This window comes from Pelodiscus sinensis, chromosome 4, assembly GCF_052426305.1.
Source record: "Pelodiscus sinensis isolate ZL-2025 chromosome 4, ASM5242630v1, whole genome shotgun sequence".
NCBI lineage: Eukaryota > Metazoa > Chordata > Testudines > Trionychidae > Pelodiscus > Pelodiscus sinensis.
In genome coordinates this window covers 74,737,543-74,749,844 of record NC_143055.1, presented here as the reverse complement: position 1 = coordinate 74,749,844, position 12,302 = coordinate 74,737,543, and the positions used below count along the sequence as shown (strand labels likewise).

Here is a 12,302-nt window from a genome sequence, read left to right as displayed (position 1 = left end):
AATAATGTTAGAGACTATAAAGGAATTGAATGTGTTTAATCATCACTGTTTTTAGAAAATTGGACACCCACAACTCTCCAGTGCTCTGGATGCCTTACACTTCTGAAACCTGGTCTTTTTATTATCCAGTATAATGTGTTTAATGAAAGTTGAAACTTTCAGTAAAGCACACAAGAGATCTGATGGTCTTTTCTTTCTTTCAGGAAGAAAAAAATCCTGTTGGATCAATATCATGACAACAATTCCCAAACTTTTGATTTGTTATCAGATACACCAATGCTTTGAAATGGCTGCAGACTAGATGAGCAAGTGAATATAGTAAGCCATCTATTTTGCTTTAGAATTACATAATGTCATTGGACAAGTTATAGTAAATAATATATTGATTGCCTAGTTTAATCTAAAAAAAAATAAAAAGACCCATAAATCACCCTTGAGAGATTTAGCATGTTCTATTCTGAGATCACTGCAACATCCGGCAATAATGATGTAATATTGCAAACTGAAAATTGATTTTTTTTTCTTTTTGCTCATGGACAATTTTTGCATGGAAGTTTTGAATCTTTAAATTTAGGCCATACTCAGAACTAGTGTAACTGAATACAATGAAGTTCTTCCCCTTTATTTCAGGAATGAATTTTAAGGATGGGCATTATCATGGAAAAAGGTGACAGGATCTAAAGCATAGCACTGTCGTCAGAAGAAGCTAGAGAAGTTAATAGAAAATGTACATCTTTTACTTTGTATAGAAATTAAGAATAGTGGTTGCTGCAGATGGAAATTTGTGATTAATGTATTGTTTATGGGTCTTAGGCGAAATATTTGTGTTTTAAAGACATACTGAAGGCTAGACAATTACAAAAAAAAGTACAGAATGACAGTTCATTATAATTAGATCACAACAGAAAAAAAATCTTTCAGAGTAAGACAGACAACATTCACTTGAAACCCAATCAATAACTTTTAGTTGCCATTGTGTAACTCAGCAAAATAATTGCATGGCTCGCAAAGATATGGTAAAAATTACTGTAAGACTATATATTGACACTGATATAATCCTTGCACATGATTTACAAATACATTCACATATTGGGGCAGTGATGGCAAGGCTCACACTGCAGCCTTTAGTAAATAGGAGGTTTTGCTGAAATAATTACTTTATTGTAAGGACTTAAAATGGGCAACAGTGCAACTGTGTTAGTTTGGGAATAAAATATACCAGAGATTTTGCTGTGTAAGTATAGTTTTCATTGGCTATCAAGACATAATTTTGTAATTTAATTTAAAGTTGCAAAAACTCTAACAAATCACATTGTTACAAGTATATATGTGTGTGTGTGTGTGTGTGTATCTTTCGGAAAGATGAAAAATGACTGTTGCCTAATTACACAAGGTGCACAAAAGAAATATTTATGGTCACCACTAAATTATGCTTACATTATATGTTAAAAATATCTGTCTGAAGATAGCAATACCATTTTACTACTTCGAAATTCTCTTCCTACTAGGTAAAAGATAACTGTTATTTTTAACTCTGATTCATAGCTCTTAAAAAAAGCACCATAATGTAAACCACACAGACATATAATGAGGATTTACAAGAGGTACAATAAGAATTTACATGTTGTAAATTCTAAGTACATAAGTTATCATATGATTAACCCTAACACCACTTGTGATGCCAGTGAATTCAATTCATCATTCCTCATGTGAGTAGTTCTTAATCTTGCAGCAGTAACACTCATGTTAATATGACTTTCTGTGTGTGAACAGGGACAAGTCAAGTGAAAGGCTTAGGCCTTTTACATGTATATTTCAATATTACAAAATGTGGTGGTTTACTTCATTTTATTTTAAAAATATTAAGACTTGTTCATGTAACATGTTTCAAAATACAGTTTTCATAATAATAATGCAATTTTTCTTTTAAAAGCAAACTTCCTGAAATTTCACACTTCTAAAAAGGACAGGCAGTAAAAATAAATAAATAAAGGATGAAAGTGTTTTTACTTTATGAAAAACCCGAACAGATTTATAAACAAATATATGTATGAGTTAAAGGAGTTAAGAGATACAGGCTTTTTCTAGGATCATAAAGGTTAATAGTCTATTTGAATGCTGCATATAAACTCCTCCTCCCCCCCTTTTCTTTTCTGTGGGAAGAGAGGAAGTGCCTCTTTATAAATAGTGAAAGGGAAAATATAATTTCTTATGTGTCAGTAATGGGGTTCAACACCACTAAATTCAATTAGAATATCAGCATTAAAAATTATTTTTCTGAGTTTATCAGCTTTTTAAACATTACATTTCAGCATGCCTGCATTGCTGCCAAGTAGCCTTACTTATGTTGTAGCTTATATGCACTATCACACTTCAACTTTAAATAAATAGTACAAGCAAAAATGCTGCTGTAATAATGTGGTACGCTACTTTTTCTGCTTCTGGAATGAAGCAGATAAATGGAGATTACTTAATGTTTATAGCTATTCAAGGTATTTGTACATTTGGAATAATGTTATGCAGCACATGACTTTTAGATTTTGACTCTGAAGAAAATTAATTGCAGTGGTCAGAGTAATAAGGTCACAAAATGCAGGATGGGGACTTAATTTGTCTCCCTATTTCACCCAGTCATCTCACTGGCACTGGCCACAAGCAGCACCAGTCAATGCATTTTAGAATCAGCATTTAGCTCCACACACACAAATCCCTACTCTTCTCCGGACGCTGAGAATTCACAGAAGCAAGCAACGCATCTTCAATAGCAAATCCTTAAACGGAGCAGAGCACTCTGCTAAACATGCCAAAGGTTAAACGCTGCTGAAACAGCTACATTTCATCTGCCTACGCTTCCCAGTTCCATTCAATTACCAAACAGCAGCAGCCCCGTAATACAATATAACACCCTACTATTGAATCAGAAATTTACATTTACATCCACTTCTAGCCTAGAGGAGGGCCTGAATTCACCAGTCAATATTCGAGCAAACCAACCATAACTTCCCAAACACCCACCGTTTCCCCTATCTACCTTGAGGAAGAAGCGAGGAGGAGCCCTCAGAAAGATTTCAATTTTACAAGTTTGTTCTTATGAATCACCCTAGGGCTCCACTCCTCTTTTCAGCCACACATACAGACACCAAGGCAAACATCAGGCATGTCTTTTGCAAATCCTCTCTAATTCCTACTTTGCTCACTACTTCCCAGGCTGACCTTACATCCCCTCGGTCCCAGGCGAAATCTGTTAGAGATTTATGAGCCCCCAAAACTGACATCTTCTCTAAATCCTGTCCATTAAAATGCATGAAAAAACACAATGCCCGATTTTACACACTTGGAAATATTTGAGAAAATATTTGAAACCCCCAAGCCTATAGAAACTTTGCAACAACAAGCAGCCCCCAACTTCTTATTCTGCATTCGTCTCTTGCGTGCAGAGCCCATTTTGATCCGGAAAGCTGCTGAAATCTTTCCTAAGTGTCTCCTTTGCACTGACTGGGTGGAGGTGGGGGCTAAGAAGCCCACAACTTTGCACCTTCTTTTTTCCGGCCAGTCCCCCTCCCCAACAATTAGACGACCGTTTCCATTCCAACTGAGCTTCCTCCTTACCTGGTCGAAGAGTCACAAAAGTCACCAAGGAGAACACGATGTGTCCTTTTGCAAGAGCGGTGCATGCAGAAATATTTTTCCCCCCACGTCCAAACTGAGATCCCGAAAAGGAAGCCTTTGGGAAAACACTTCGGGTAAAACTCTGAAGCAATCTCCAGGAACTCGTCTAGCAGGGCGCCCTGGAGCAGCACAACGGGGGGATCTCTTCCAGGGCCGATTAGCTCCTTTGCCAAGTTGCTCCTAAGTGGGTGTGGGTGGAGCGGGAAGGGGTGGAGGCGGTGGAGCCTTTGAGGAGGGCGAGGAGAGGGGCCGGCGTGCGCTCCCAGGTTCAGCACCAGCAGCGCCGTGGACAGCACCCAGCTCTGCTCACCTCCAGTTTGTTTCAGGCACTGAACCCGCCTGGCTCTCCCGCCTCCTCTCTCCCCGGCGCTGCCACTCAGCCCCGGCGTGTCCCGCCTTCCCCCTCCCCAGCCGCACGTCAGCCCTGGCTCTTCTCTCATTTGCACGGACGCCGAGGAGGAGGGGGCAGGCGCGGGCATCAGGAGCAGCCGGCCATAGCGGGGACAGCCAGAAGCTGACCGCCCTGCCTGGCCAGCCGTAGCCCTCCCACTGCAAAGCTCCAGCCCAGCCCACGAGCAGCCTCCGCTCAGCAGGCTGCTCCTTCTCTTCGCATTCGGATGGTCGCTTGTGTGCGCCCAGGACTCAGGGATCAGCAGCCTCACAGAGCTGCGGGAGCCTGGCTCCCTCTGCACGTCCAATTGCCTCGTCGTGTGCACGTGCTGAGAACTGTTTGGGGTTGTAGAATGGGGTGAGAGACAGGACCCCCTTCCCTTACTTTGGACCCCTAATAAGTAACTAGCGCTTCAGCAGCCTAGCTGAGGTGTTACAATACTGCACCCACCATCCAGCCCCCTCCGTTGAGTCTCCGAGGCAGCCAAACCAGGCGCTGATCGTCTGCAGGGGCGAGGGGAGAGAGATTAGTGTATGTACGTGAGAGATTTTCCAGCGTGGGGAAGGAAGGAACAAGTACAATCAACACAACCTAGCAAACAGGTTCATCTTGAACTGCTTCCATTCTAAAGGCAGCATGTATGCTATGCAATATGTATTAGATGGAACAGGTCAGATGGCTAATTGAGATTATGTCTACACACCAGCTTGTTTCGCAATAATTGACCTGAATCTGAAATAACAAAGCATGTCTACACCGCAAGCCATTATTTCAAAACAACATTGAGTGGGAGGTCTTTTTACTCCTACTTCCATAACCCTCATTTCACCAGGAGTAAGGGAAGTGGAAAGAAGAGTGTTCTTCCTTCCACTTCCTGCTGTGTAGCCAGCATCAAAAGCTGAATTAAGCAATTTCTACTTCAGCTACACAATTGCTGTAGCTGACCTCACATAGCTTAATTCAAGTTTTCAAGTGTAGACTACCTAGAAAGACTAAGTATGGTGGAAGTCCTTGCACAGCCTGTAGCAGTAATCCCTACTCTACACACACACACACACACACACACACACACACACACACACACACACACACACACAGAGAGAGAGAGAGAGAGAGAGAGAGAGAATCATGTTTTAGTGGTCCAATTGTGAGCTCGAGTTTTCACTATGGTAAGAATGCTAGCATCTGAGGCTGTAATCACAGGTAGGATTTGTTTTTTTTAGTTAATGCACATAAGGAAAAACATGACCAAATCCATTAGGATAAATTTAAACAATCTAGTAGCACCTTAAAGACTAACAAAACATATAGATGGTGGTATGAGATTTCATGGGCATAACATATTAACAATTCATTGTTTTTTTTAAGTATTTCCAGTTACAAACTAACTCAGCTACCCTCTCTGAATCCATTAGGATACTGAGCTCTTGTAAAATGAAGTTGGTCCTTTTAAAAAAGGGGCAGAAACAAAGTACTTTACAGCAATAGATTATCTAAAACGTTAATATTGTCAGAGAGATCAAGGACTTATGCTAAAGTTAAAAAAAATTGAGATAGTCACAAAAATACATTTTATTAGAGAGAAGTTTAACAGTTTGATATGCTTTAAATTAATGATAGTAGATATTAATCTTTTTTTCTTGAAAGGGTTACTGGTGTTAAAACTATAGATTACAGGCAGTCCCCGCGTTACGTACAAGATAGGGACTGTAGGTTTGTTCTTAAGTTGAATCTGTATGTAAGTCGGAACTGGTGTCCAGATTCAGCCGCTGCTGAAACTGACCGCCAGTTCTGACTTACATACAGATTCAACTTAAGAACCCCAAGCTTCCCCAAGTCAGCTGCTGCTGAAACTGATCAGCGCTGATTCCAGGAAGCCTGGGGCAGAGCAACTCTGCCTCGGGCTTCCTGTAGTCAGCACTGGTCAGTTTCAGCAGCGGCTGACTTGGGGACGCCTGGGGCAGAGCAGCTGGGGTGCTGCTGGGTTGCTCCAGTAGCACCGCTCCTCGGCGCTACTGGACCAACCCAGCAGCACCCCAGCTGCTCTGCTCCAGGGTCCAAAACAAAAGCCTGGTGTGCTGGGGGAGGGGCACACTAGCCGCGCCTCCCCCCCCCCAGCAGACCAGGGACACGGGGAGCAGAGCCGCAGCGGCAGCGGGGTACCGCGCCACTGAGGCTTTGCTCTGGCAAAGTCTCAGAGGCGTGGGAACCCGCCCGCTGCTGCCGCTTCAGTCCGGGTGCCTGTGGTCTGCTGGGGACGGTCCCCAGCAGACCACAGACACCCGGACTGGAGCAGCAGCAGCGGGCGGGTTCCCGCGCTTCTGAGGCTTTGCTCTAGCAAAGCCTCAGAAGCGCGGGAACCCGCCCGGTGCCCCTGGTCTGCTGGAGACGGGCACTAGAGCAGCTTACGAACGGGGCTCTCTCGCCCCAGAGCTCGCAGGTAGCAATCCTCTACCTCGACCTCCGGGGCGAGAAAGCCCCGTTTGTAAGTGCGGATCCGACATAAGTCAGATCCGCGTAAGTCGGGGACTGCCTGTACATACTTCTGGCTTTGGGGGCTAATGCATGTTCCAGATTAAAGTATTAAACTCTCTTTACATCATCCATGACTAGGTTGAGACAGACTCAGGTCAGCTGCAGTGATCTATGGTAGCATGCCAGATGAGTGAATTAGCCTTGCTGCTATATGTAGAATCAACATACGTAGCAGCAAACAATAAGGTAAATATTTGGATATTCTAAGTGATTAATTTATTTTTCAGTATATCTGATTTGGCACAGAACTAGGTAAACACAGCATTTAGCTTTAAGAATTCAACCATTCAAAAGTGGGAAAAAATACAATTTCACATTATGATTGTGTTTATTTTGGTGGCGGGGCTTTTATATGCATACGCAGTCAGGTAAAGTTACTGTAAACAGGAACATTACTCATAAGACTAGTCTCATTAACCATATACGTAGTCATATACATGGCCCTGCAAAGGGACATATCTTCAGCCTTGATACATCCCCCTTGTAGGGACATCAATCGTGTCATAAAAGCAAGATTAACTGACTTAGAGGATTCTAGATCATCCTCAGAGGGCCAACAAAAGCTGGCACTACTGCAGCCCTCTTGTGACTTACAGAATAGATAGAGAATGGGAGATTGTTGAGCACTATTGCATTGTTGAATCTTCTCTTTCTGGAGCACATGGTAGAGAAGCATTGAAATGTCCAGTAAGCTTTCACTCCTAACACCTCAGCTATCCCAATGCTGCCCTATATTTTTAACGAATTGACTTTCTCTTCATGTTCTTGTTTCTTTCTTTTTGAGGCACCTGCTGTGACATCTCATTTTGCAAACTCCCATTTAATTATATTTTTAATGGTTGCAGTACATATATTGTTTTCCCCCTTCTTGCATCAGTTATCATGGCAATATTTGTTGCTAATTAAATATATGCTTATTTTGAAAACCTGAGCTTTGCATCTTCCAATGGACAGATGAGGTTTCCTATTTTTTCATGCCAGAAAAGTAGGCCATATAAACATTTTGCTTTGTGGGTAAATTAACTAAGACTTTCTTAATTATTTTAAGCAAGCAATAGATTTCACTATCCCTACTCACTGCTGGAAAGTCCACTGAGTTTCAACTATGTTACAGTAAAAACATACACTTGATGACTTGTACCTTGCTCTAACACATAACACATTATGGAGAATGTGTTCTGTACTATTTAGCAATTATTTATTAAGTAGAAGGAATTGCTGATGCTCAGTTTCATGTTTCTCCTTTACAGGGATGTTTAATTTAGTCTTGCTAGGTGCAGTGTAAATACATCACAACCATGTTCTTTATTGTTCTGTTTAACAGTCCTAAATGCATGGATTTACCTTTTGTTTCCATTTGGTAATCTTAACTGTTTTGATCAAAGCATTTACAATTTCCATTTCTTTTGATTTTCTTGGAAGATTCTGTGATGCATTGAAATTCACTGCAAAGTTGCCTTACTAATTTAAGTCTACTTGAAAGATAGCGTTGTTCTTTGTTGTTGTGTTTTTAATGTTTTGTGAGGTTTTTTTAAGGCTTCAGCATACTAGTACACCACCTGTAGGATGGACATCAAAGATTCAGTACATAAAAAAAGGAAAACAATGCAAGATAATTCTTGATTAAAGTTGTTCAAACATCAGAGACTATTTGTCCAACATATTGCTTTCATTTATTACGCACCAACTTATATCACACTTACGATATGTTGAACAACTGGTCCATTTTAGTCTGACAGATTTGTGTCTGTTTTGTTATCCACAAATGTTAAGGGCCTCTTCTGAATTCTTTGCATTAGAAATTTTAAATGCAACAGGAATGCAGAATTAGAACATGAAAGTTCAAGAACACTAAAGGTAGTTTTGTTTTTGCTTTGGTTATCTTTTCCTTTTTTTAGTACTTATGTCCTCTTTAGTCAATTCTCTATAGTTGGGGCTTGTATTTTGCCTCCATTTTGCTATAGTATATCAGCATGCAGCCACAAGAGAGTTTCGGAGGGACAGATTTTGTCATCATTACTCATATAGAGTTGCACTTAACTCCACAAGTCATCTCAATGACTTAAATGGGTCAAGGTAATACTACAACAGGAGTAGCTAGGACACAATAATGGGTCAAATGATCATCCAATGTTTCTTAGGTACAAGTGAGTTTCTTATTGAAAGTTCATAGAAGTCAATGGACAATCTCCTTGAATTTTCTGTTTGCTTCAAGCCTTAAATGTAGTACCATTTAAGAGTGCCAATTTTCTCTGTACTTTTTATAGTCTAGTTACAAAATGCTCAATTGAAATAAACTTTTAATCTGCAGTATACCTTTATTTTAATAAGTATTTAATAGTTTTATCAAGTCACCTTAGATTCAGAGAACGTTAAATTTGTATTTTTCTCAAGATCAATAAAGTTTACCCCCTCTTATTTGCTACTTTGTAACATACAAGAAAAAAACCTGAATGATACTTACAAGACGAATCCAAACATTCTTTAAATCAAGTCAATACAATGATTTTAAACACATACTTCATATGCCCTAATTTCTAGTCACTTTTACATATTGATTTCTCATATTAATTGTCTCAGGAACTAATGTTAAAGAGATACCTTAAAGGGCTAAATTATATCCAAACTCACCCTCCATTCTGCTCTAGTCACTTTGTGCTGCTGAAGTGGCACAAAGTAATTGGGACAAGACACAAATTGCCAGCACAGGAGAATTTTACTGGTATAATGGTGCTGGAGGTGACCAGACTGCCAGCTGAGCCAGCTGCCTTGCCTTTCCCCTTGCATAGGAAGGCACCATCTCAAAGGCATGGTGGAGCAAAGTTTTGCTATGCTTAATTCTTCATTGGTATAAACTTGTAAAGGCACTTGCTTAATACTAATAGTGTAATTTAGAGTGGCTCTTGCACCTATGTCAGATTACAGAGTTACAGCTGGTTCCCAATTGTCTCCTCTCCCTTCCATCACTGCATCCAAGAAGAGTAGAGATAATGATGAGAAACTGGCCCATTGAGTAATATCTGACTTCACAAAGGGTACCACTGAAATAAAAAGAGTTTACTACTTGATTGATTATGCCCCTAAACACAAGGCCAAAATGAGCTCTCTCTCAAGGTTTATTTTCTCTTTACCTCCATATGCCTACTTTCATTCCAGTAAAGGAAGGAAAGACTCATTAGAGGGTGGTGGCCTCTGTAATGCAGCGGATGCTACTGGAGCACATTGATTAGACAGAAATAAAAGGGTTGCAGAAGAGGTTAGCTAACCTCCTCTGTATCGAACAGGAGACAGAATGAATTGTGTTCCAAGTACAACTAATCTCATATAGCATCAAGCTTGGAAGCCGGACTTTCTTCCCCACATCATTCAGTGGACACATTCTCTGGCTGTCTATTTTAATAAATTTGAATCTATAAAATGATGTTGAATGATATTATAGACTGTGGTTATATTTGCAAAGTAAGCACAATGCAATGAGACTTTATATTTTATGATCTGGCTTAAAAGTGGGACATTGAGCCCCAGGACGGTAGACATTGACAATGGTATAGAAGATAGTTATTCAGATGAGCGCCTCAAGAAAGTGTGTACAAAGCATGTGGGAGCCAATTAAACAAAGAATGATGGTTACACAAGACAAGACAACTTCCTAACATGGGACTCAAGTCCTAAAAAAGCAAGGTGGAAATGCACTTAAAACCTACATTTATGATAGAGAGCACATCCACTATAAGAAATTTATCATAAAGCTATCAATACATCAACTTCAAAATAAATTCAGTCAAGATAACTTGGAAATGATGTTAGACTGGTAACTTTTCCCATTTTAATCAAATAAGTTCTTATTGGTGTTTATAGTAATGTTGAATTATAATGAAATAAAGCAACAGTTACACAGTAATACAAAAAGACAATCTATATGACATTTAAAATTACTATTTAAAGCCAATCTTTAAAAACTGCTAAATATTTAATTTCTTAACAGCCAGTCTTTTTGGAGTTGGCTCGAGGATCTACTAGTTTAATTATTCAATATAGCTTTGAAGTCAGAAAACACTCAATATGTAGGGAGAAGCAGTGTTTATAGGCAAGCAAACACAATGCTGAAGATATTCAATAAGAAGTGGCCATGTTTACAAGAGATCTCTTAGGGCATCTATTGGAAAACCTTAGTATTGCATGTGAAAGAAAAAGGGCTGGTGGAACTAATCAAGATGTAATAATTAACTTATTCTATATTTCCACAACCTAATAATAAATGTACATTTTAATGAAGAATGAGTATAAAATTTGTAATGTTGACTTACATTTAAGATTTAAGAAAAGCATTTAAGAAATGAAAGGGGTTTTAAGAAAGACAAGCAAAAATATGAAAAGCAAATAGTGTATAAGTGCTGATCTTGCACTTCTCAGCTACTGTGCAAGTAGTGACGGTAATTTGTAATTTACAAAGTAATCTAATCTTGAGCACTTAAATATGATCAGATCAATACTCTATGTAAAAACCAGTTACTGTGCACTGTTCATGATTAGATAAACAAATAATATGTTTTTATGAAAAACACCAAATCACCACATAAGAATGAAAGTCACAGGTAAGGACTAAACATTTGATTTTGAAATGGAAGTCTTACTAAAAGGGTTTATGATTATTCCATATGTTCTTTACACATTACTCTGATTTCTCCATTACAGTAATACCAAACTCTTTATTCTTGAGACTCAAACCCATAACAGTCTCCTCAGCTTGGTCTCCAATTCTAAATTTCATTTATGTCCTTCTCAACAGAGGATATTTCCTTCCTCTGATAAATGGCTGAGGAATTGCTTTGAAAACCTAAAGAGAAAGGTGCCTGACTAGGGAATTAAACTTTAATCTCTCAAATGGTAAAACAGAGAAGGGTATTGACCTCACAGAAACTCTGATTCTTCAGTATTGTCAGTGCAGGTGACACTGTAGGTGTGAATGTGCCTTGTACATGTTAGATTCCTGTTAAAGTGTTTGTCAGGACCATAGAAGCTTTTTCTCCCCTCAGAGACAATAAAAAGGTGGAATGGTCATGACTCTCTCTCAGTTTCCTCACCATTTAAAGCCCATAGCAAAGAAGGTGCTTCAGGGAAATTGGTATGTTATTCAGCAATTAAGTCTAAAAATTCAATGTCACATTGATATCATAAGGATTTCTGAAACCGGCACTTTCCTGAAAACGGTGAAGGATGTTGTTTTAGCTGTGGTGAAATGAACCTGTATATTCAGTGACAACTTCATGCGATATATTGTGTTGCTCAGGTTTATATTCTCTAAGGAGATAAACTAACATTTAGCACACCTGGCTATGGTTTTAAATTGATGGGGCAATAGCCTAAAAGGTTTGGTCCTGTCAATCAAGTGTGCCATTTCTTCATTGCAGAATAAAGCTTCAGGAAGCAGACAGGCATTTGGGCTGACCCTTTTCAGATGAAATTCTAAGGACACCTTTGAAATAAATTTTAAGTAAAGCATAGCTTCACCTTATTCCTATGGAATATCATATAGAGGAGTCTATCCATGAGTGTCTCATGTACTCTTGTTTCAGAGTGAGAAGTATTGTGGGAGAGGTTCAAATGGATTGTCCATCACTCTCACAAAGACTGTACTGGAAGTAGGAAGGGGTTCTCTTTGTTTGGGTTGATATTTATAGGACTTTCTTTAGGGAGGCAGATGAAG

General features: G+C 39.5%; 1 protein-coding gene across 2 annotated transcripts in view; it reads right to left on the bottom strand.

Moving 5' to 3' along the window:
- Positions 1–4,029, bottom strand: part of FSTL5 (follistatin like 5) — a 549,779-nt gene extending 545,750 nt beyond the window's left edge. Inside the window, exon 1 of one of the 2 annotated variants that reach the window (XM_006121877.5) lies at positions 3,610–4,029. In XM_006121877.5, the coding sequence (XP_006121939.4) occupies positions 3,610–3,674 (65 nt within the window). In that variant the 5' untranslated portion in view covers positions 3,675–4,029. The remainder of the gene's footprint in view (positions 1–3,609) is intronic. The other variant, XM_006121878.5, reaches the window with a different exon arrangement.
- Positions 4,030–12,302: the final 8,273 nt, after the last annotated feature.